The 25,958-nt window shown below is 40.1% G+C and overlaps 1 protein-coding gene across 4 annotated transcripts in view; it reads left to right on the plus strand.

Moving 5' to 3' along the window:
- Positions 1-25,958, plus strand: part of rbfox2 (RNA binding fox-1 homolog 2) — a 50,784-nt gene that overhangs the window by 20,968 nt on the left and 3,858 nt on the right. For 2 of the 4 annotated variants that reach the window (XM_014982383.2, XM_014982416.2), the window contains 9 exons: positions 10,406-10,609; positions 11,953-12,120; positions 12,449-12,502; positions 12,639-12,731; positions 18,407-18,494; positions 20,025-20,081; positions 21,462-21,615; positions 22,239-22,284; positions 25,507-25,595. In XM_014982383.2, coding sequence (XP_014837869.2) covers positions 10,406-10,609; positions 11,953-12,120; positions 12,449-12,502; positions 12,639-12,731; positions 18,407-18,494; positions 20,025-20,081; positions 21,462-21,615; positions 22,239-22,284; positions 25,507-25,595 — 953 coding nt within the window. Of the gene's footprint in view, positions 1-10,405; positions 10,610-11,952; positions 12,121-12,448; positions 12,503-12,638; positions 12,732-18,406; positions 18,495-20,024; positions 20,082-21,461; positions 21,616-22,238; positions 22,285-22,738; positions 22,776-25,506; positions 25,596-25,958 lie in introns of those variants that run through there. The other 2 variants (XM_014982406.2, XM_014982391.2) reach the window with 2 other exon arrangements.

Consider the following 25,958-nt stretch of genomic DNA (forward strand, 5'->3'; position numbering starts at 1 on the left):
GGAAAAACTAAAACAAGAGCAAAGGCTCACCTTTTAGCAAGCCAAACTTACTGGTTCGGTTGCAATGACCACCTTTAGATCAAAGCATAAATATGTGTTAGAATAGCAATTTACAAAAAAGAAAAAAAAAAAAGTTTTTAGGTGTACAATATGGGTAGAGACAGTACTGAACTGCAAAAATCATTCCTACGGTGGTGGTGGCGGTATTATGACGTGCAAGGTATTTGAAAAGATGGATGGAGCGAATTCTGCAATCATGTGGTGTGGCTGTTAAATTAATATTCAGTTGCTCTCCATCTAGTCTGACACTTGAGCTATTTTGCAAAGAATGGACAAACATTTCAGTCCCCAGATGTGGAAAGAAGTTAGAGAGATATCCCAAAATGCAGTGAAAATTTCTTCTACAAAGTATTTCTTAAATTTTCAATTGAACAATAAAGCATTTCTTGGTTTTGATCTACTCAGGTCTGTAATTGCAATATAAGAATGTAAAAAATAAAGTTTTAAAGAGGTGTAATGCAATACACTATAGAGGTTGGGTACTTGGCATTTGTTTGATGAACAGATATGTTACCCTATAAGGAGATGGAGAATGGAGTGGTGGGAGGAGCTTGAGCATGCTGATATCCTTGTTGCTAAGAGGCAAATGGGCTTGATTGACAAGTCTGGGGGCGGGACGTATGCGAGGGGTCCCGTCTGGATTTTATGAAGCGTAAAGAAGTGAAGCGCGCAGCATAGACAGAGAGAAGCATAGGGAGAGAGAGTGGGAGGAAAGGGAGAACAGCAGCAAGAGGAGCGGGGAAGAGCAACTGGGTGAGGGGTGGGGGATGATGGCGTGGGCTGGAATAATTTAACAAGAGGGTGTCTCCTGGCTCATCATTATGCCACAGACACATGTCATGAATGTTTCTCCAGCTGTTTTTTTTTTTTTTTTTTTTTCTGCAACGGCGAATAAAATAATCCAAGATGTGATCCAGGCGCTGAACTTCCTCAGTTAATCCGATCACTGAGCCAAAACGCGAGGGTCTGTTAACAACATGAATCACACTTTCCAGAGTCGCTGAATCGGCCTGCGGAGAGGCGCTGGCGCCCAGAGAAAGTAAAGATCCTCAAATGACATTATTCATGTGAAATGACCCAGCGATGGCCTAGTTAGTGTAAATCGTGTTCTCTCTTGTCTCCTCGTGTTTCGTGGTGAGACGGCGGCAGACGGGGGCGCTTTCTAACGTGCCTTCCTCAGACCCACTTGGTGCTGCTAACTGACCCGAAAGGAAGCCAGCTACAGCTACCGCTCTGACTCATTGGCTTTTGCGTGGGGGGGCAACACGCACACGCAACCTAGTAGCGTCCCAACGCCAGGGGGAGCACATGCACGGACCCACACACAAAGGCGTGCGCGCTTAAACAGAGCAAACCTGAGTGCTGACACAAATGCACTGCATAAGTTTGCTCTCTTACAATTGACCGGGACTGCCCTTCTTTTGTGTCTTTGTATTCCTTCTCTTACCCCCCTCTCACCCACCTTTCTGAGTGCATTTATTCAGCTGAGGCTTTTATCCTGATGTGAATCTCAAAAGCCACTCGCAGTCAGCAAAAGGCTCATGCCAGATAGAAAGAGCTGCACGCAAAGCACATAATGTTTGTGTAGATACCCGGGCTTTTAACACGGCATACGAGGTAAAGAAAAGACCGCCGAGACGCAGCCAAAATGGATCTCCTCTGAAAACGGCGGTCGTGAAACACAAATACTGGGTTGTTTTTGGCTCGCGTTCCTGCTTCTATTTTCGTCTGGCAGAAGCGGCGCTAACAGCCGGGGTAGTCCGTTCTCCTGCTGGCTGGAGTCTGTTAGAGCATGAGCAACGGAGGCGAGCAGGGGCGTCTGACGGAGCCGACGAACGCTTAAGCGCCGTGGAAATCACATCGCTTCAAAGCATCAACAACTCCGGTTCACCTGATCGGACCTGTGGTGGTGCTGTATTAAATTCCACGTTACTATCATTCTGTCCAGTTGCATCACAACTTGTCAAGTCCAAGTCTGACTCATCAGTAGTCGAGTGAGATGTGTCATGAGTCATAGATGTTGGGACTCGCAAATGACAACAGCGGAGCTGTTAGGAACATTTTACTGCACAGCAGAAAGGTAGTTTCCCCAGCAAATGTGTCAGAAGGTAGAATTTCACTGCATAGTCAGTGATTTTTCTCTGCAGCAGGCAGGTACCTGAGGAAAGTTTCCACAGCGAGCTTAATTGGTTTGTTTTTGCTTTATTGGCCTATTTTGAAGCTTAACGTACAACGTGGGGCCATTTATTTTTGCAGTAAAAAGTCCATTGTGCAAGGGATGACTTTAGGTTTTAAACGAGATAATGTAAATGACGTCAAAACTGGTTGTTTATATTATTATATCATTGTGCAAAACCATGCATACCCGTTTTTTTTTTTTTTTAATCTTTTGTCATATTAGTCCTAGAAACAGCAATGATTTCACAGGGATTTGATGTGATAGACAAACACATCTATCAAATCGCAGAACTGAAGTGAAAAAGACAATATGACACCCCAGAATAAAATCCAGTGCAACTGATTACCTTCGGAAGTGGTGTAATCGGAAAAAAAGACTCCAGCTGTGTTTAATTCCAGTGTGAAATCCAGCTTTTCCCTGAAAACCATGGAGGTTTGTTTGAGAATATTGCTGAAGAAACATCATGAAGCCAACAAAACTGTCCATCCTCTGAAAATAGAAACTGTATGGCACAACTACAGGCATACCTAACACCTGGTTCAGCTGTCAGTTGATTTACAACTCACATTTTACAACACAAAACATCACAAGTTTGGTGATGTAGACATGGAGTCCAGCAGTGAGCGGTGTCAAGCCGCACAGCAAATGCAACACGCCACTGCAAAGATTTCACTCACGAACATTAAGATGTGAGACGGGAAGTCTTGCAAAACCTTTCAAGATCAAACATGAGTTCAAAGTGAACAAGCATGACCAACGAGGAAGAAGCACTGGCGATTGCGGACTATTTTTAACAGACAAGAAACAAAAAGATGTCTCTGATGTCCACTTGGACTTTCTGATGCGCCATGACAGTTGTATTTTTACAACTTATTTATGTACTTTGCATTCCCTTTCGTGTGTCTGTCAACTCGCTTTCTGATTGGCTACACGTCACATTGAACAATAAGTTACTTGTTTGTCCTCGGGATTCAAACATGTTGAATATTTCCTATTCGGAGCGGTCCTGGTGTCATTCTGATCAGTCTTATCACACATGGGAGGAATATTTAGTAAGATTATGAATAGACCCATCACGGTAATCTGTGTGTTCTTAAAATTGTCGGAAGGTGAAGATCAGATCAAAAATCGGCATTAAAATCAGAGAGCCGTTGATCAACAATCACACATAGATTTCACAATTTTGTCCTCTATGGAGGAGTGGTTAAAAAAGAAGCTGTCTTTGAAATAAAGTTTTAAGAAGTCATGTTTACCGTTTGCCCAAATGCTATGCATCACATTAAATGGTAATATGCAATTAAATACAATGAGTGTGTGTTATTGAATGTTTCTAGAGCTCACATTTCAAATGGAGCGAGTGACGATCACAGTTTAGCTGTTGAAATCTTTTGGCTTTGGCTTCATTTTTGGCCTAGTCAGTAACTTGGCATGATATCCAGCTTTGTGACGAAGACAAACCAAACAGCCGCAGAAACACAAAAGATATTGTTCATAGCAGTGAAGTTAATCAGAACAAATAAAGAGGACAAAAACATGAGCGTTCATGATTTGTTCGGCTGATGTAATGGGTACCCGCATAGAGCGATCATAAAAGTGTTTTTTGTTTTTTTTTCTACCTCATAAATAACTCATAGGTGATTAATAAATGATAAGGAAAACATTAACAAGCAAACAACGCCTCCCTTTATAACTGCAGTTAGGTAGAAATGGAGCCAAATATCATTTGCATCAAAATGAGCTGTTCTTTGAGCCTAGCTAGAAAGTTTAGTCTCCATGTGCCATCTGTGAGGCAAATGTGCGGAGACAATGCCGCAATGCCAAACAACACCAAGGATAAATAAAGTTAAACTTGTCCGAGTGAAGGTGAGAAGAGGTTGTGCAGCCTGGTTTAAAAAGCATGTTGGATATTTATATGTTTATTGCCAGAAGTTGGAGAAAAAAAAATTTGCATTCGTTCTCGGGTCTGAGTAAGGTGCAACCTGCGAAGCTGCTTGTAAGATTATACCTCAAGTTTCTATTGTAAACATCTCCTATTTTTGTACGAGTATTATTGACGTCACCATTTTACTGAAAATGTCAAGCCATTTGATTGGTGGTCAGTGTGACATCCCAAGTTGCACAGGGAAAAAAAAAAAAAATCACGTTTATTTTTTTCAGTTTAGTTATAAATCCGTAATGGACTTATGGACTCATCAATTCTTAAAAATCTCTCCAGAAAGGCGTTCAAGAAACAACTTGCTGACCTGGAATTAGTTCCTCCACCCTTGATCATTTTCATGTCTGTGAGTGCATTTAATCTAAGGCGAGCCTATGCATCAGTCGGTCCTTTAGCATAGGTTTCTTTTTCATCCATTACTCAGCCTAAAACCTCATCTAAGCTGACTAATTTACGCGTTTCTGCTCTCCCCTATCCATCTCCGAGATGGAGAGGCGACTGTAATAAATTCAGATCGTTCTCATCAGAGGATCGCAGCTCTCATTATTACCATCACAGATTGAATTTCTTTATCCAACATGGAGAGATTTCCTCACATGTTAATGATTTCCTGGTCTATTTTAAGGCTTCTATCCTTTAATTAGAGCATAAAATTATATCAGCTGTTTACCGAGCGCACATTTAAAAGAGGTATTATAGCGTGGAAGGAGAAATGCTTAGAGGTCAGGGTTTTTTACTTTCACTCTCGGCCCCAATTCCAACTGAGAGCCTCATCATTGACGTGGGATATTCTAAATTATCAGAGAGTAATAATAGCTGCCATGGTTAGTGTGGAAAAAAATGAGCCCCCAATTTCAACATATAACACATGAAATGTTCACAGGACAGGAAGGCAGCGACGTGAGGGATGTTATCACTCAGCAGAATCCTATTTTGGATGCCCGTGGGCAATATTGGAGCAGGTTCATACAGCTGCAGAGTTTAGATGAGCGGACACAGCTGCTATCTGAGAATGTGAATGAAGTTAAACTTGGACACAGCGGTCAGTAATCTGCTGGCAGCGCGGCTCGAGTGGCCACGCGCTGAAGATGGAGATCACGGTTTGTGTTGGGAGAGACTCTCGAAGGAGCAGTTCAAGGATTTCCGTATGAAAAAAAAAAAGAAAAAAAAAACGACTGCGTTGCCAGAGTGTCGAGATTAATGGCGTACATGCATTTACCGCGTGCTATCAGGGAGCAGGAGGGAGTAAGATAACAGGATTTCATGTTGTGATTACGTTGCTGAAAAATCACAAGAGGCAGTCCGGTACTGCAGTCAATAAAGGATGACTTCTGAGCATTTTCTTCTCTTAAAGCTACAGAAAGTGTCTACGTTCTCTCGACATCAGCGTGAAAAAGAGGATTAGTTAGCAGGTTTAATGGCTTCTGCAAGGGTAAGATTCTTATTTCTAAGATTAGCAAAAGTTTTTGTTGAAGGATTATAGATTATACACAATACGTAGTCTGAAATTTCCAGTACAGAGCAATAATATTCAAACCACAACCTCCACAAACTTTAATGCATTTTGTTGATGTCATAGTCCAACACAAAGAACTGCACAGTTATGAAGCGGAAGGAATAGAGTTGCTTAGGCAGATCGGGCAGAGAGATTTTGTGAGAATCTGTTTTCTGTTTGTCTTGCCACAGACTCTCAATTGAATTTAGATGTGGACTTTGACTGGGCCAGTTTAACACAGCAATATGCTTTGGTTTCGGGCCGGGTGATAAATTCCTTTGAATTAATCAAAACTTTTGTTTTTTAAGATTTTTGGAAAATTTGAATTTATTTTCACCAATACACTATTGGGATTTCCACAGTTCAGCAGAGGAATGTTTTACAGCTTTTATTTAATTGGACTTGAATTCAGGTCAACTCTACAAAAGAAATATATAGGGGTCTCGCTTAGATTTTTTTCATTTGTAATTGTGAGAATATTTGTACAAAAATATTGTAAGAATACAGTCATAATATTTGGAGAATGAAATTCTTTGCCAAATTCTGAGAAATCCTACAAGAAAAATAACAAAAAAATAATTACCTTATCCAAGCTCTCTTCTCATAATGACTTTTTTCTTGCAAGGCTTCGTTCTGGTAAAAATTGTGTCTTTAATCTGCTAATATTATGATTATATTCTCATAATTAAGCAAAAATCCTTGTAGCCTTTCCCCAATACTCTGTTGTACAACTCACAGAAGGTATTATTGAAATAAAAGCCACTTTTTAAAAATGTTTACAGTCATTTGTAATTACTACTTTGGAAAAAAAAATGGACCTGGCATGAAAATAAATCAGAGATGTAATTTTTCTGCCATATTGTTCAGGCCTACTTTTGTCTGAGCCATCGCACTGTGACTGGCTGAATGTTGAGAGTAATTGTCCTGCTAGAAGCTGAACCTCAGTCTCAAGTCTTTTGAACAGGTTTTCTTTCAGGATCGCCCTTTGAAACCGACGTCCGCATGATTGTTCTGTCCCTCATACACCTGGGGCAAATTTTAAATGGCTTATTTTGACAGCGGCTCTTTCTATTTTTAACTTTTTTTTTTAACTATTCAAGTACAAGTAAAATCAACAACTGATAGTTGTCCTTTCTGGATATTCTCCCTCCTGAACAGTGGATCTATGCAGCTTCTCCAGCGATACAATCAGCCTTTTCTCTGATAAATTCTCCTTGTTTTGATGGACAGCCGTGTCTGTAGTTTCACAGTTGTTTCCATCCTCTCTGTATTTTCAGATGACGGATTGAATCTGACAAAATGTTGTAGTTCACTAGGTATGAATACTTATGTAAGGCACTGTATAAACTATCAAACCAGTATCCAAAGCAATTGAAAGAGCAGTTTCTCTAAAAGCTTCTTGCATTTCATTCCAGGGCTCCTGCTGTATTTATTTACTTCTGTTTGTCTCTGCCAACGAACAGACAAAGTTTCCCCCTCACAGTCTGCTGCTCCTGTGTCACAATATTGATGTGATCCGTGTCGACCGCGTGCATCCCCCGGTTTGTTACAGAGTCGAGGGGCTGGACTACAGTGTCACAGGTGCGACGCTGAGAAAGGTCAAAAGCTGGGAGACAGATGGCTTACGTGCACACATACACAGACATAAACACCCTCCCACACACTTTTAACTCTCCCAAAGGGACAGTGATCCATTGTGCAGCTCAGATGGGCATCGCTGTCACTCACGCATGGACAGACTCCCGCGCACACACTCACACACACACACACACACACACACACACACACACACACACACACACACTCACACACACACCAAGCAGATGTCTGGTAAACGATTATGATAAAAAGGACATCAACCATTACTGTTAAATTGCTACTACCAGTGTGTTCTTTTTGTGCTACCTCATTACAACTATCATTAAAGATTAATAACCGCAGAGGAAAGCAGAACCAATATGGTGAAAATAATTACATGTAGACTATGAATGAAAAACACAATAGGAAGGTAAATAAAAAGTACGTTTCATGGAAAACAAAAGGTTTCTTAGATTAAACATAAACTCTGTCTTTTCTTTTTACTAATTATCATATTCAGGTTGATATTAAATGAATGCATGTGAATAATTTTTGGCTCAGTTTGTTCTTATTATTGTGTGAACAGTATCTTTGTCCTTCCCCCCCCCCACTTTTCACATTCCAGCTTCCCAGTCATACGACACAGAGAAGCTGCATGTGCCAGGGCCAATTTGCTCTACAAAAAGGATATCTGATGGTTTCCTAATCGCTTGATTGTCTTTATTAAATCGAGGTTGCATCTGGAAACAGCCAGAACAGGTTGCATTAACAAGAACCGTTGTTTTAAATAAACACAAGAACAACGGGATAAGGTAAAAAATGAGTAGCTCTACCAGCCTTCTTTTACGATTTTATTAGCACTAGTCACCAATATCAGGTTCAGAGTCAAGCAAGGTTTTTTTTTCATATGAATGCAGAAGGAAGTTTTTCCACATGTACTTGCCACTCTGCAGATTTACTTCTCTACTGACGTTGAGAGCAAACTGAAGCATTTCTGCAGTGCTCAGCCTCGTACCTGACTGTGATGGTGAATGCAGTGAACCTGCTGCCTGCTGTATGTAAGGCCACCTTTGGGTTGCAGAACATGCTTAAAAAGTAATGTTATTGTTGCACTTCGGCAGAGTTCAGACAACATTTTCCTAACTGTGCATGGTTGGTTGAGCCAAGCTGCAGGTTTGTGGACATTCTTGCTTTGAAAGGCATCTCTACAATCCACCAGTACCAGAACAATAAGGAAATGGTTCAGAACTTGAACTAGGAGATTCTAGGAGAAAAACTGGAAAAGATCTGCAGTCCTGCTGAGAGATGTAAAACCAACCATTTTTGCTTATACTTTGATTTTTCCTGCCAATAATGATTTTATCCAATTAAGGTCCCACTTTAAGAACTGTACTTATTTCTCTTTAGCCTTCCTGCCATGAACGATCCTAAAATCTTTCTTTTTTTTTACTTTAGGAACAGAGACGAAGTCTCAGTGTGTGTCTGAGAGAAGAATATTTGTAAAACAAGGTTTTATTGTTGATATTTTAAGCTGTGTTGTATATTTTATGTTAGTGAAATGTGGAAAAATTCATTTTCATTGTACACTTGACTTCTTCCAGATACAACATGGTGCTGTCTATTGCTGGATGTTTGATACCAACCATGCGTCATTTCCTCTCCTCTTTCTTCCATCTTTACTTGTGCGAACTTTTCAAAACATGACTTCGCAAAGCTTATCTAGCTTTCAGCCCTCGAAAGGTGCAGAGATACGCATCAGTCAGAAGACATTACAAAATAAAAGCATACTTACAATTGGGACCGTTATCTCGGTTAATTGCACAGCTTGGTTTTCATTGCTGCCTGTGAACAGCAAGCTCCATGTCTACGTTGAAGATGCAGACCTGTAAAATAAATCTTGACATTTCGAAAGTGCTGCCAATGTTTCTAAATACAACATGTTCCAGAGGAGGAAATTTTAAGAGGATTAAACACTCTGCTGTGTCCAGGTCAGCCTTGATGGTATCAAGCGGCGTCCGTTTGTCATTGTGACAAGATGTCTACAAGGCGGTTGCCTTTTTGTACCTGCAAAAGTTAGATGTGTTCACTAGTTTTTTTAATTTTCTGTGTGATTGTTTCTGTGTGGTCAACATAATGCATTGCTGAAGAAGGTCTTTTACCATCATCATATGTTTATAGGAGGCCGTCTTGTTCATGAGAAGCCAGCCAAGTGCTAGTACAAACTGCTATGGTGGTTTGCTGACATCACCGCCAACATGCGCCGTTACCGTAAGCAGCTTCAGCACGTTTGCATGCTGACCTCAGCACTTACCTTAAAGCCTGCCTGCATCTTGGTGCAACTTGGCACGGCTGCAGTCCTGATGTAATTATATTAGTGAGATCAATAAACTAAAAGCAAAGGATTGTCCCAGTTTGTTGCAGCCTCTAATTGATTGGCCATCCCATGAATTCTCAAGAGTTATAAATAGATCTGAAAGACAGTGATGGATGGTTTATCTCTGCAGCTATGGATCAGAGGCAAAGCATGCCTCTTCTATCAGTCACCACCTTTTATCGTCCATCCCCCCCGCCTTCTCCTTCCCTGCTGCCTCCCTTGCTCACTAACTATTACCATTTAGGGTATTCATGCCCCTCTGCCAGCAGGGAGGAATGTGTGTGTGCGTACGTGTGTGTTACTGTTCGTTTGCAGATGTCTGCATTGTTTTCCACTATGTGCTGGTAACCTAAACTGGTATCTTATGGGGTAATTGTGTGTGAAATACTTGGAGAGTTTTCCATAATAACAGTTGGTCTTTGTGCGAGCGCTTAGGTGTGTGGGTGTTTGCATGTCAAAGGTGATTTGTGCGCAGAGGCGTTTGTGAGTGTGTATGCAGGCGTCAGACACTCATCGTTGTGCAACAAACCGAGCATGGAGGCATCTGACCCTCAATAATAGATGTGGCTGCAGTGAATATTTAATGGGCAGGGGGCTGTAGATACATGCACGCTCTTACACAGGAGGGAAAAATTAAAATTTAGTATCCGCCATGTCTGCATGACTTTTAGGCCAAGACTCTGGGGAAATGGTCTTGCAGTGTCTGGGAGGTGTAGGGGAATTTCACCAGCTGGCTACCGTAGCTCCCGCTACCGTCTCACTCCGCTCTCGTTCCGTCCACAGGGCTCTCAGGATAGTGCTGGCGGTCAGGAAGGACTCGTACCCCCACCCTTCTCCGCCTTCCCACCTCCTCCGCCTCCGCCTCCTCAGAACGGCCTGACTCTGGATTACGGGAGCAGCCTGTATGCGGCAGGAGCGGTGCAGGGCCCTGTGGAGGTCGGCGGAGCAGGCAACAGCGCGGGCAACGCCGGCAACAGCCTCGGCCAGGTGAGCGCCGACCTTGTGGTGTGGCCCACAAAAAGACTTAAGCTTTTTAGAGGTGTTTTTATGTCTTTCTTTTAGACTGCTGAGTAATTAAATCATAGGTTCAATATCCATGCTGGATTTGTGGAGATGCACAAATCAATCTGACAGAAATCTGACTCATCCAGTCTGTTTTTCTTGTCTGGCTCTGATCTGTGATCAGGAGGTAAAAATACTGCAGACCTGATGAGATTTTTCTTTCTTCCATTCATTGAACACAACAAACTAATAATTTTGACCATATTTGGTCTATAAATGCAACAAATTGCTGCTCTTTGATGTGATCTTTTTAATTGTAAAACTATCAGATAAAGTTAAAGGATCTTTCTGATGAGTAAATAAGGAAAAAGTCATTACTTTTTGATGGATTCAAAAGGACAACCTCTGTGAAAAAATTGCTTTACACGTTATATGTTTTTTAAAAATAAAAATGCCAGACCAGTTAATTTGGAATCATTCAGTGGGACATTAATGACAAGCAGAAATCTGTATTTTCCAGTAAAAACTTGATCGGTGAATCTCCACAGTCTTCTATAAACGTTTCTGCTCTGAACCTAAGTAGCTCTGTCTACAGAAAAATACTTAATTACTATTAAATATTTGCTCTAATGATTTAACAACTTGAGCTGAATACATATGTTTAATACAATTGACATTACATAGGGGATGTTTCTTTCAGACTCCCTCTCCTTTTAAATAAATACACTTTCCCGTCTACAATGCGTACTTATTTTGAATTATTGTACTGCAGGTGATAAATTTGCTTAATAAATCTGCTAAGTAAAGACTCTCAGGCAATCAACATTATTTTCTCTGCAGCAACGCTCACAAGTCTGCTTTCCACATTTGCTGAATTCCTTCCTTTTCTATTTTATTAAGCAGCCTGGATCCGGGACTGTTTCTCTAACATAAATTGTGTTGGATGAAAGTGAAAAAGCCACTCAAGTTGTTAATCAGAAACTTAAATGTCTTTCAAACTTTGGTTCTAAATGCAGATGCGCCGATCCGTTTTGTATCGTTGGTTTTGGTTTTAGTAAATCTTTGACCTACTGAAGCCTTATTTCCACGAGGGGGCATTTGATCTAATTCTGATCTGTTGTTTGATGTTAAACATTAGAAGTACCTACAAGTACTATTTATGGAAAATGTCTGTAAGAACTGATACATAGAAAAATCAGAGGAATAATTGGCTAATTACCGCCTCTTGTTTGTCATTAGTCTACTCAGCCTTTTATGATAAAAACAAATATCTGTAACAAATTGTAATCAGTTGGTTCATGTCTTATTTTGTCTCTCTGACCCTGCAGTCTGACGGCTCCTCTCAGATTGACGGGCAGTCTGTAGTTGGCTCAGGTGGAGGGGGCGGCGGCGGGGGCCCTGGGGACGATTCGGACGCCAAGGGGACGCCCAAACGTCTCCATGTGTCTAACATCCCCTTCCGCTTCCGAGACCCCGACCTACGGCAAATGTTTGGGGTACGTAGACAAAAAAAAATAAATAAATAAATAAAAAAATCCTCCTTTTCTCTCTGCTTGCAATGCGCAAAACGTTTTCTCTGCCCCTTTAAAGTCAGAACATTTGTTACTCTGAAACGGCTTGTCGTGATAACCGCTATTTGGTAAAGAGAAATGCCTCCAAAATGTTTTGATGAGGCAAGAGCAGGGAAGAGATAGATGTGGGAGAACCCATCCTGGCTCAGTGCCAGCTCATCATGGCTGAGCAGTGCTGACTCCCTGTGGCGAACATGTGACTTCAGTGCTTCTGCAGTCTCCTAATTTCACTGCGTCGTCTCTTTCGTTTCAGCAATTTGGCAAAATCCTTGATGTTGAGATCATTTTCAACGAGAGGGGCTCCAAGGTAAGACGGTGGAGACAGACCCTCAAGCATTAAAGTGTTTTGTTTTTTATAAAATAGGAGCTGAATTGTTGTTTCTGCCCGTTTTGCCACCTCTCCTCTTTTCCCCGCTCTCCTCCTCCTCCTCCTCTCCTCGCAGGGCTTCGGGTTTGTTACGTTTGAGTCCAGCTCAGATGCAGAAAGGGCCAGGGAGAAGCTCCACGGCACGCTGGTGGAAGGACGTAAAATCGAGGTGAGCGTCCAGCCCTCCAGAACAATGTCCATTTTCTCCTCTGTCTCTCCTTCATTTCTAGAAATGACAAATGAGAACCATTATGGTGGTTTCTGCCCCCAGAGAAGGTTTCCACGTGGCTGTTCTGTGTACCCCTCTACCCCCCTCCTCTGGCTTCACTATAGCATGGCGCAGCGGTGCCGCACGCTCTCTCATGACGGCACTTCTTGTCGTTGATGTTGTTGATGATGTTGGTGTTGTGGGCTCTCCATTCCACCTTGAACTTGGAGCTGTGTGGTTTGCAAAGCTTGCTGGGTGGAGTGGCTACACAACAGGCATGGCTGGTGAGACGTCACTACGACTTGATCGCTGGCGATTTCTGCTGCTTCTGTCACAGCATGTAGGGTCTGATTGTTTTTTTTTTTATCTTATTTTTTCTGTTTCCCTGCACCTTCTCCATCCCCATCATCACCTCTTCCATGATCATGATGAGTGGCCGTTTTTGATTTATGGTTGTGTTTATGACTGGAAGAGATTTCAAAAGCCTTTCTTGTTTTCTCCTGCGAACGGAAAAGTGCCTGCTGGTGTCGCATGGTTGGAAACGTACAGTGTCTTGCGAAACGATTTAAACACTTTGAACCTTTTCACATTTCATCACATTACAACCACAAACCCAAATGTATTCTCTTATGACTTTGCCATGAATCAGTACAATGTAGGATAAATTTGTGAAGCAGAAGGAAACATTTCACAAATCCTCTCAAAAAAAAAAAAATCTGAAAAGTGTAGTTTGCATTTCTATTCAGCTGTCTGCCCCTGGTCTCAGTTCTTTTCAAGGCCGTAACAGGATGTCTTCCAGGATTGCTTAGTGGTTATCTTTATGCCAGACTTAGCTTTCCACGATGAATAAACAAGATCGTCACAGTTTTGATTCTGCCTCAGTTGCTGGGATGATTTGTTCAAGGGATCATACTAGGAGTTGGCATTTATGATTTATGATATGAATTATCATTTATCATTGTCTCGATAAATTCCAATTAATGATGTTAAAAAAGACAATTTTATCGGAAATGTTTTTTTTTTGTTTGTTTTTTTTTACTATTTTTCCAGCGTCTGTTCCACAACGAGATCAATAAATTTGAAAATACGATTAAATGCAATTACTGTGTGCAGCTTAGTGATACAAATCACAACTTATTTAAGTAACTGGCGTCCTGAAGAAGCTTGTTTCAAATGGGTATGATTTTCAGGAACAATATTTATACACAATGTTATGAATGTTATACCTAAAACATTTTTTTATTTTTTTTTAAATCATTTTAATTAACACAGTAGTGCCACAAAATATTGCAATGAAATTCTAGTTCCACATCACCCTCCCCTACATACACAGGCCACCTGACTAAAGCAGCCTATTTAATGTGCCCCTTACATTGCTTGTGGCAAATTGGAAACGGCACTTCTTTCTGTCTCCTTGCTTTCTGTTTCTGTTCCAACAACCCCTTTGTTGCCACACTTTGCAAGACTACGTGTTTTCCTGTCAACAGCTTTGCTCACCTGAGATGCAGATCTCTGCATCTTCTCCAAAGTTACCTCAGGCCTCTTGGCTGCTTCTGTGACTGACGCGCTCCTCGCTCAGCCTGTCAGTTTTGGATTGAACGATGCTCCACGTGATTTTTCAAGCTTAGGATAGTGTTTCAGAATTTAACCCTGATCTGAACTTTCACCACAACCTTCTCTCTGACATGTCTGCTGCATTCCCTGCCGTCCATGATGCTCTTCCTTCATTAGTGTCCTCTAACAAACCTCTGAGATTAAATTACGCAGTTAAACCTACCTCTGTGACTTCTGACGGCACCTGAGTTCACAGTAAAAAGAAACTGAACACAAATTCATCCCCAATTCTAAGCCTCGCACATTAAGCAATAAATCAAGTAATCATATGATAAATTAAAATTAGTGTGATGATATCTATTAGGACAAGGATTCTGAAATAGATGCTACCTTTTGACATTGTTGGAAAGTCTGCATTTAGAGAAACACTGTAAACATTTGATACCCAATCTGAAGTAGTTAGTTTGCAATACCTGTCACTTTTGCCCGTTTTCCCTGTCTAAACCAAGTGATTCTTATTTTTTGAAATTAAATTTTAGTTACAGAGACTTCATAATCCATCTTAATTATTCTTTTTTCAGTTGTTTTGTTAGTTTATTTTGGATATTAAAACGTTCTCTTGAAACGTTTTTTTTTTTTTGTTATATTTGAGAGAGTGCACTTGCATTATTATAATAATAGTTCCAAATGGTGTCAAAAAACCTTTCAGATTTTATTTGTGAACGTTTTAAATCAGTCTTATCATTTTCCTTCTGCTTTTCAATGATGCCCTCGCTTATTTGGGTCTTCCACATGAAGCCCCAATAAAATACCCAACTGTTTGACGTCGTAACTTGACAACATGTGAAAATGTTCAAAGGGCGTGAATACTTTGGTGAGGCACTGTAAGGTTAGAGTTTGCTGGGGGTTTCTCCAGCCTGTCACTTCACACTGAGCGACTTGTATGCGGTCGCAGCTGATATGTTTGGTGTGTTCAGAGATTGAAGCATGATGGGTGGGGGGGGCATTTCAGGGGCGGGAGATGAGGAATGAAACTGCTGTGAGAAGTGTGGTGTCATTTTTGATTTTCCAGAACTAAAAAAAAATAAAGAAATAAAATCACATATGCAAGATGGATGGTTAAATACAAAAAAAAAAAAAAAAAAAAAAAGACTTACTGTTTGCACACTCCCTGCTTGAAAACGAACACCAGATCTCATGGAAGTGCATTTTGTTGTGGCATCTTTTTTTCCTTTTTAATTTGTCAGCATGAGCTCAGATTTCAGTTGCAAATGGCCTCCGAGAGGGAACACACACACACACACACGTACACACACACACGCCATGCTTTCTGCCATTTGCTCGAGCTGTTGGTATTAAATCGTGCTTCAGATTACCTCTTTTCTTTTTTCTTTTACTTACTGCTGTAGCTCTTCTGCATGGTCTTTGGATGTCCTGCATTCTTCTCTTTGTCTGTGTGTAGGTTGTGCTGATTTACAACAAAAAAATGGAGGGTGGAGAAAGAAGTGAAGAGAATGCCATAGATAGCTGTCATTCCCTCTCCTTTCTGTATTTTTAAGTAGGTTTTCTTCCATCTCCTTCTATCTTTCTTTTCACACCCGACCAGTCTGTCTCTCTGTTTTTGTCCTCATGTCAACCTTCATCCCTCCATATCTTTGTTCATTTTTCTGTCTCGTGATGTAGTAAGAGGCAAAATCACTCTAGAAAGAGATTGAATTTCTAATTTCTTATTTTATCGTTGTAGAGTGTCCCCTGAGTTTCATCTCCTTCCATTTCTTTAACCTTTATGATCTGTCGTCATGGTGGGTTATAGAGGCTAGGTGGTTGGCTGATACTTGCAGGTGACTATTGTCATGTGACCTCTGACATCACTTCCTTTCTACCACAGGGTGGGGGTTGCTTTTCATTACTTCGTTTTGTTTGTCCCTCCCCCTTCCTGCCTTATTTTGTTTTACTTTTCTTCTTTTGTTTGGTTCATCATTTGTTTCTTACGCATATTTTCTCGATTTCCCTGATGATTTTTGTATGTTGTTGTTGTTGTTGTCAGTCTCCACGGTAACTGCTCGCGTGTCCTCACGCCGTTCCCCCGACCACGGTAAGTTGTGTACACATGGCATCATCTTTGAATGACCCCTCCCCCCACCCCATGCGCCCAAACAAAAAAAATAAATAAATAATAAAATGCACCCAAACAAAGGATTCCCTTGCTGCAGGGAGCTTGACTGATTGGTGGACAGAACCTGATTGGCTAATCCTGTGATTGATTGGGGAGGTGGTGAATGAGACTATTAGGAGATTAGCCATTTACCGCATGGCATTACAATAAGGCCACTTGTGTAACTGAATGTACCGCATCTATCTGCAAGTGCAACAACTACGACTACCACTTCTTAATGCATTCATTACAATCACCTCTAACTGCATTCAAAGCATTTAATTCGTGAGCTGTATCCTGCATGGTTTACTCTCTTTCTGGTCATCTGTATGACGTCATGTAGTACTATGTCATCTCTCTGTGTCATGTGTCAGCCAATAGCTGCATTCTTGCACCTTGTTAGTGGGAGAGCATGCTGGAGCATGAGTGCTATGTTAGCTCTTCTGGAGAGGGGATAATAGCTGTCTGTATATCATGGCGTGCTGTAGTGCTTGATGATCACTTCCTGTACCAGTGCTCAGACTGTTGTCGGAGTGCAGGTTTGCAGCCTTATTGTTTCAATCAGAGCTGTGTTTCGTGGATGAGTAGCTCAGGTTCCCAAACGGGGCCGATTTCTAAAGCAAAGCTGACATAAAATAAAATAAAAAAAGCACCCTGCAATAATTCCTGGCAAACATAAATGAAAACAGCTTTGCCTTGTTCTGATTTCTGTGAGGAGGTGTCCTTGATTTACCTTTTGATCAGTTTGGTTCTGGATGGTGTGTGTCGTCGGTTGTGTGCTACGAGGTGTTTTCTGGTGTGCGACACTGATCTGAAATGCCCGGCAGTGTTTCACAGCAATGGTTTGATTGTTTTTGGTTTGGTTGAATTGTTTTGTTTTTTTGTTTTGATTTTTTCTTTTTAATTTGAGAAATGATACTTGCATCCCCCATCCTCTCTTTCTTTTCTCTGTGCTGTCCTTTCTCTCTGTATCCGTTTTTGCACCAATCATCATCTCCTCCATCATGGCTCATGTACAGTTAGACTGGATGTAGGCAAACAATCAGATTTGTGTGTTGTATATGTATCACATCTTTTTTTTTTTTTTTTGGTTGGAAGAACTGCACATTTGGATGAATCATTCACCCTCACTCTTCTCCGCCTCTCGTTTCTGTTTTTCTGTTTCCTTTCATGTGGACTGGCACTTCCCCCTGCATCCTCTGTCCTTTCTCTGTTGTTCTCCGTCCCCTCCTCCCTTTTCTGTATGATGTGTTCTCAATTGGGAGGGAATCCAACCTTTTTTCTTTTCTGTTTTTGATTGGTCTATTTGCTGCATCTGATGCTTGCTAATTGGTTAGTTTTGCTCACCTCTGGTGATGTGATGCACTCCTGGTTGGCTGTCTGTAATTTCTGTACAAACTGTTTGATTGATGTTATTTATTTTATTTTTGGTTATAAGTTTTTGCATTTTGTTCAACTGACAAATCTGCTGCTTAATTCACCTTCTTTGTCTCCTTTTTTTTTAGCAGCAATATAATGGTCTTGGATTTCTTTTCGAATGCCTTTGCTCTGAAATATATATATATTTTAATTTTATTTGTTCTATGTGCCAATAGTTGCAATGTTTGTGTGCAAAACTGCCTGATTACTCACTGGGATCCTTGTTTTCAGTGTTTCTTCTTTCAAAAGAAGCGCATGCATTAAATACCATCGCTGCTCATCTACAGAATTAACACCTTGTCAAGAATAAAAACTGAAATTAAAAGTCCGATGGCGCCTCACATGAAAAGCAGAAGATTTTTGTGAAAAATAAAATATATGTTCTAAAATTTTAAGAAAATGTATTCCTATTAAAATGTTCATATTTCCTGAATTTTGCTTGTATCTATTTAAAAAAAAACAAAAAAACTGAATAAATTGGCTCCTAAACCTTTTGTTTATTTTCCAGGTTAATAATGCCACAGCCAGAGTGATGACAAACAAGAAAATGACCACACCATACGCTAATGGAGAGGGCCTTGCAGCATTGCCATATGGTAACATATTATCCTAAACTATACTGGCGACTTTTCTCCTTTTTAGTACAATATAAATATTGACAACGTTTTAGGAATGAAACTCATTTTATATAACCGCACAATATATCACAAATATATCATCATCGCAGGATTAATGAGGGCTATCCTAACACCATAAAGGGCTGCTTGGAGTGCAGTAATCGTTGGCTGATATATTCCAACTGTTATTATTGTCCATTTTTCATACCAATGTAATAATTAACCAACAGCAGCACAAATGATGTTCTCCAATATGCTAAAGGTGAAAGGTCACAAAGAGATGGAATCACAGATGAAAAAGAGAGGCACATTTCATAGCTGAGATCGTCGTCGTAATGTTTCCCATAATTACCTCCGTGGGAACATCTTTATTTTAGTCTGCAGGATTCCAGTGCTGCTCAGTGAAATCCTACATTGAACAAACTCCGAGTTACCAGACAGAAGGATTTTGGATAATAACAACTAAAAAATAACAGCATAGTCCTTTAAAAGGCAGAATAGGTCTCATTTATATAGTATTTAAAATGTTATTCTAGCTATAAATGTAGTTACAGCTGCAAGCTGCAAAAAACAGTATGTATTCTTTACATAATAGATATCACTTGTGTAAAGAAAGAAAGACCCTACATAGTCTTATAAAGCGTAGAATTTTATCTGACCATTTTACATTTATAAAAAATGTTTAATTTGTTTCTGAGATTTTTCTTGTATTACATTTTCTAAAGGACAGAAATTCTGTCCCACTAATTGTCATGGTTTCTACATAGATTTATAATTTAATGACAGTCTTTGTCATAGATTTGCCACATCAGACCTTTAATTTTAACACTTTACCCACAAGCGTTTGGTCTCTGACTCTTGACTGAACACACACACATTCATACGTTAAAAAAAAAAAGAAAGGGAAAAAAAAAAAAAAAAAGGTCATTTTTAACTTTTTGTGCTTTAAACTGAACTGAACCTGCACCTGTTGTGCAATTGCAGCTGTTTAAGTGTGGCTGTAATAATAAAAAAACTGTTGTATAATATTTCAGTCTAGGTTTAATTACTTCATGTATTGAAGTTTTAATGCTTGCCTTATGGTTTTGGCTAAAACCATAAGACAATTTTTTATTTTATTTTATTTATTTATTTATTTTTTTGCTATTTCTGTCAATAGGCTTAAGTTTTTATAAATCTCAAGCTCCAATATTAAGTTTATTAAACTGCTCTCCCAAACAGCTTGGAAGATGTGGGGAAGCACACAAACAACATTGACTCAATCACTGATCATTTTACAAGGATTTGTTTGAGTTCTGATCCAACATTTGGGTTCAAATCGCATTATTCATTCTGTTTCGCGCTGTTACGGACCAGAAATAAAAATGTCATATTGGATTGTTCTTGCAACCAGCTTGAGTGGCGAAATTGGTTCCTTTCACCTGTTAAGTTACTAGTCATGAAAATGTTAGTTTTCTTCATGTAGGAATGTTGCCTTGATGCTGTTTTTATTTTATTTTATTCCTACAGCTGGTTGGAAGTTAAGTCCTATGGTTGGAGCCATGTACAGTCCTGAGCTCTATACAGGTAAGATATGAAGAAGCAAATTTTATTCTGCTTCTCAAATAATATCCAGCAGATACAGAATTTGCAGGCAAAACCTTGCAAAGACAAATTAAGAATTAGAACAAGAGACATCCGCACATCCGCAGGCTTTTATTTTCCAAAATTGTTGAGTATTATTAAAACTATAAATTATAGCAGAGGTAAAACATGTTTCTTATAAGATAGTCTTTTGTTGTGCTTTTATTTTAATTCAGTGGGACAACATCAACCTGCAATCTAAAAAATAAGTAGTTTGCATGTCATCAAGGCTCATCCACAGAACAAAACGAGTCCAGACTAAAGCAAACAATTAGGTCTACAGAGAGGATCATCAGGGCTGACCATTTCTCCATCCAGGACTTGTACAGGTCTAGGGTTAGGAAAAGGGCAGCTAGCATCTCTGCAGACCCCACACATCCTGGATTTTACCTTCAGGTCTCGCTACAGAGTGCTGTTTACGAGAACCAGCCACTGTAGAGATGGTTTCTTCCTCCAGGCTGTCTCTCTGATGAACACAATTAACTCCTTACAACCTGAGTAGTCAGCTACTCTTCTGTGAAACACAAAATTTTAACTGCCACAACGTATCTTTCTTTAAAAAAAAAAAAAAAAACATTGGCTGGAAATACAGTTTTTTTCCCTAATTTTTATATATTTGTACTTAATCTCTGTACACTGCGAGTTATACTTCTGAAATAAGTATTTGCGCCAATACAACCAGAATTCAGGTTTTCCACATGGTGACTTGTCCATGTGGTCATTAAGGACTCCTGGTTATTGAACCGGTTTGTTCTGTTCTGTGAAAGTGAGGAGCAAGATAGATCTGCACAAGGCAAGAAGTTTGGTATGATTCTTGGACAAATACAAGAAATACAAAATGAGAATCAGTCATGATCAGGGTGACCATAAGAGGTGAAGCATTAGCGCATAACTACACAGGTGGAGCTTAGTATAATCTCAAGACACAATCTTGGCACCCCTCACCCCAAGGATCAGAGTTTTGCAACTATTAGATGTGTCTCTGCTTCAATGTATGTATATACATTCAATGTGAATGTATTTTTTTACAGCCTAGTTGTTATTTTGACAACATCTACCTTTATTAACACCAACCTGACTCTGAAATGTGAAGCTTTTTTAGAAGCTTGAACACCAAACAACTTTAATTGCATCGGTTTAGCTGAATAAAACCCCAGAAACTGTAAATGATTGCCAACAGCCACTCACTTAGGTGATAAATTATGAAAACACAGATTAATCGAGATGTTTGTTTTTTTTTCCTCTGTGGAGATATTGTTAATACTGCACCACTGTTAATACAATGAAGCTGCATGTTTTGTCGTATAATTGTCTAATCATCAGTTCCAGGGTTCCCGTACCCGGCAGCAGCAGCAGCAGCGGCTGCCGCTTCCACCGCTGCGACCTTTCGAGGAACGCATCTGCGGGGTCGAGCTCGGCCCGTCTACAGCGCGGTCAGGGCTGCCGTCCCACAACCTGCCATCCCAGCATACCCTGGGTAAATATATATGTAAATATGTGTAATAGAAATACCTGTATTTTTAGATCAGTAAGGAAAAACTTAGATAAGGTCGATCTTCTTTTAAATCATGGCTTCACTTAGTGAGATAGTGATTCAAATCGTGCATGTTGTGTTTGGATACATTTTTATAAAAATAATAACTTTGATAGTTTGCGGAGCTAAAATACCATTTCCTTGTACCTTTAAACATATTATGATATGACCGCAGTTTGTCATAAAATTAAATTGAAGTTATTTGTTTTTGGTAAATCTCACCAGCTGAAGTAGCAGTAGTAACACTTTGAAGTCGGTGCATCTGTATACAAAGAGGTGGTATTTAGTCTTGCATGTTGCACGGTGTGTAATAATCTCACCCTTCTTTTCTCTTCTCTCTCTCTCACAATTTCTTCGGCACCGTTTTCTCACCTCCCCATCACCTTCTCTATTTGTTGTTTTCTGCTCTGTCCACACGATGGCGCTTCACTCCATTATTTCCTTGTTTTGTTCCATTTTGATTTCTTTTTTCTTTTTTTTCTTTTTTTTTTGGTTTTCCAAACGCCACTCCTTTGTACTCTCTACCTTTCTGTCTTTTCTCCTGCTGTCGTCTGTCTCCCTCTCAGTGTGATGGCCTATCAGGATGGTTTTTACGGTGCGGCTGACCTCTATGTAAGTATGCCTTGCCTCTCCTCCACTGCTTCACTCGTCACCTACGTTTTCCTTCGCTTGCCTGTGGGTTTTTCAAGTGTGAAACGGTGCGGATCAAACCCATAGAGGCGTGTACTTTTGACAGTTTGGATTAGTCACTGTAACGCATTTTGTGTCATTCTGCCTAAATCTGAAATTATTATTACAATGCGTCACACCAAGTTTATTTTTTAGGTATTTTCTAAGAGCCCTAAGTATTTAGTAACACACCTGGTGATATGCAGTATTCCTCCTCAGTGCAGCAAACCGTTCAAATCAGGCCCATTCACAAGTAAACTCTTCTGGGGTTTGTTTCTGTGCCTTTGTGGAGTAAGTTTGTACCAGTGTGATCATGAGTGTGTTGCTGCGTGTGTATGTGTGTGTGTGTGTGTGTGTGAGACCAGGTTGACAATAGCTGTTTCTGTTCTCTCTGTAGACTAGTGTTTCAGGACATTAGTGGCAGATTGCCCCAGGTAGGGTTTACACACTCTATGTGACAGCCAGTGTGCATCCTCCTCGTCTCCAATGACTGCGTGCTGCTAGACATTATTGACCATCTGAGATTGAATTGCCTCTTCTGTCTTCTTTTACTAACTCACTGGATTCTGACATGGGTGGAGTTACGGAAGGGGGAGAAAAGAATTGGGCTAAAATTCCCAAAGAAAACAACAAATCTTCCAAGTGATGTGGATAAATAATTGATAAGTTGAAATCCAGATGGCAGGTGTGCAGTTACAGTAATGGACTGAGATATTGCAGTATAACTTGATTGTTTTACAAGACAAATTTTAAGATGCCTACACTTGAAACCAGAAGCTCACAAGCACTGAATGAAAAGACAGATACACATTTACTTTTCACTTTCTGAAGTTTTTTTTTTTTTAATCAGAGTAAGAATATCTTAGAGACTCATTTAATAATGTCTTAAAAGTGATGTTTACAAAAAAACAAACAATGTGTGCATGGAGGTATGTTTGTATGTTTATGCAGGAAAAGGCAAAGGCGCTTGTAAGCTTGGGAACCCTGTGAAGGATATGTGGGTGGCAGCATCATGTTGTGAGGCTCTTTTGCTGCAGGAGGGACTGGTGCACTTCATAAAATAAATGGCATTATGAGGAAAGAAGAATATGTGGAAATATTGAAAACATCAGCCAAGACATTAAAGCTCGGGTCCAGGCTGGTCTTCCAGATGGACAACGATCCAAAGCATACAGCCAAACTGGCCCAAGAACGACAAAGTCAGTGTGTTGGTGTGGTCATCACAAAGCCCTGATCTCAATCCAGGCAGCCTATAAACTTAAAACAACAAAGATTTAGTCTGATTTAACTGCAGACGGTGGGGAAAAAAGGTACATGTGTCTTTTTATTTTGGTCTATGTAAACTTCTGGTTTCAATTGTACATGGAGTGCTTAGCAGGTCCTTTTGTTACCTTTTGTCACATTACCACTGCAAACTTCAATGTATTTTATTACTGTAGGTTTTAATCTTAGGCACACTACAGCTGCAATATTTTTCTCAGCTGTTTTTACAATTAATCTGAGATCTGTGGAGAGTCTATGCTTTGTAAGAAAGCGCTATGGATCTGTGCAGCTGTCCAAAAGAAAATTAAGGGGAAAAAAGTCTTCTCCTACATGAAAGAATGAGTCAGAACTTACAAAGTTGCAGTACACAGCATAGACAGTTCTTCAGCAAATTATCTTGACCTTTCAATTAAAAGGTGTTGACTGTGGAGTAGAAACTTTAAAAAGATAAAAGTTGAATAAAGTTATTCTTCTTGTTGAATATGTCCAACACTTCTGTTTTTGTCCCAGTGAGTCAGAGTGTCAGATAAATCCAGATGATAAATTAAGGCAAATCTATATTTAATAATAACCCAGTGTGGACTGTTCAGTGAAATGATCCATTTTAAGTTTTGGGAAAGTGAGGAAAAAGGAAACGGTCGTGAGTAGTGTTGTAGTCCACAGAGTGTACACTGGCAGTCAGAAGGATGTAGGACACACACATTCAGTTACTTCAGACCCCTTCCAGGAATCTCCCTATCTGTTTCACCTGTGGCATGCTAACTGAATCAGTGTCAGCATGCGGACATACTTACAAGGCTGGCTCCCCCCCTCCCTCCTGTTATCTCCCGAATCTCTCCATCCTCCCAACTCACCTCTTTCTTTTTCATTCTAGCTGCAGTAGTTTTATTCTCCATTCTCCCTCTTGCTTTTCTTAAATCTCCTTTCCATTTCTTACTCTACCGTTCTCTCCAACTCCTTTCCAATCTGTTTTTATGCTCATTTTTCTTCCCCTCCTCCCTCCATCTTCTTGTTCCTTCACCTCATCTCTGTCCTCCTCCGCTCCTATTTAGTCCAGCCTTCCCCCCCATAGCAGCCAATGTGTGGTCCTGAATGCAGGGACTTGGTCGTGACTGATTCTTTAGGGTAGAATGCAGTGGTGTGTGTTATTTTATTTTATTTTTTTGTAGGACTTTTTTTTTTTTTTTTTTACCTAATATGTGTTCTAAGTTTGGGAAAGCATGCCGTGTCTGTCAGTGATTGGTTGCCGGCCACGTGAGAGTGCGCGATTTGCTCTTTATTTTTAATCCAACTGGCTGACTGTCTCCTTACACTTGTAGTTTTGTTTTTTTGTTGTTTTTTTCTTTGGTGTCTGTTCACAAGCTGTTCATGCAAACATAAATAATGGCACAGTCATCTTGCCTCTCCTTCCCCTTTCTCTGACCGTGTGTTTTTGAAAGGGAACGGTGGTTGGGCACATTTATGGCTTTAAGGTCTCTCTCCCTCTCTGTCCAACACAGTGGGGAAGATGACGCACGTTGAAGGCTGCAAACAGTCCAAAACATAAAAAAAAATAAAATAAAAAAAAATAGCGTCACATACAATTACGGATAGTTTTGCTGAGTTAGTCATGGAGTGAGAGAGAAACACAGAGCCGTAGCTACATCCTTGTGAATGCTGTACTGCACCAGATTAGCCAGTTTTGCTGACTGTCTGCTTGTTAATATTTCGCTCTTCTCAGCAGTTTTCTCTCACAATATAACCCTTTAGATTCACAACTAGTCCTCTGCACTGCAGAAAGCACATAGTGAGCATTGAACAAATGTTTCATTTTTCTTCCTGTCCCTACATCGTCCCCATGTCCTCCTCTGCACTCCCACGTACTTTCATCCATCTCCCTCTTCTCCCATCGCCTCCTCACAGGGCGGCTATGCAGCGTATCGTTACGCCCAGCCGGCTGCTGTAGCGACTCCTGCAGCAGCAGCCGCTGCAGCAGCAGCTTACAGTGACAGGTGAGTCAATAGTTCTGGACGTCTTTAAAACATTTAAAACACAAACAGCTAAACATTCACAGGAGCCTTCTAGGATCTACTCATCCAACCTTTTCCAACATGCAACAGGATCACATTAAAAAAAGTTATTTGCACTGTGTTAATAAATTAATTCACAAGTAATATGTAAATTTGAATTTGCCCACAAAACCTTTGTCAGTTTTTGTAGCCATTGACAAAAAAAAAGCAAACAAAAAAAAAATATATAATACAAAAAATATAATTCCAACAATATCTAATTTTAGCAATAATAAATAAAAGCTATGTTTGATCCTAGGCTAAATATTAGAAGTGAGTGTAATCAAACATTTTCTTTTTCAAGAT

Source organism: Poecilia mexicana, unplaced genomic scaffold (assembly GCF_051168715.1).
Source record: "Poecilia mexicana isolate PSO_F unplaced genomic scaffold, ASM5116871v1 scaffold_1, whole genome shotgun sequence".
In the NCBI taxonomy this organism is placed as follows: Eukaryota; Metazoa; Chordata; class Actinopteri; order Cyprinodontiformes; family Poeciliidae; genus Poecilia; species Poecilia mexicana.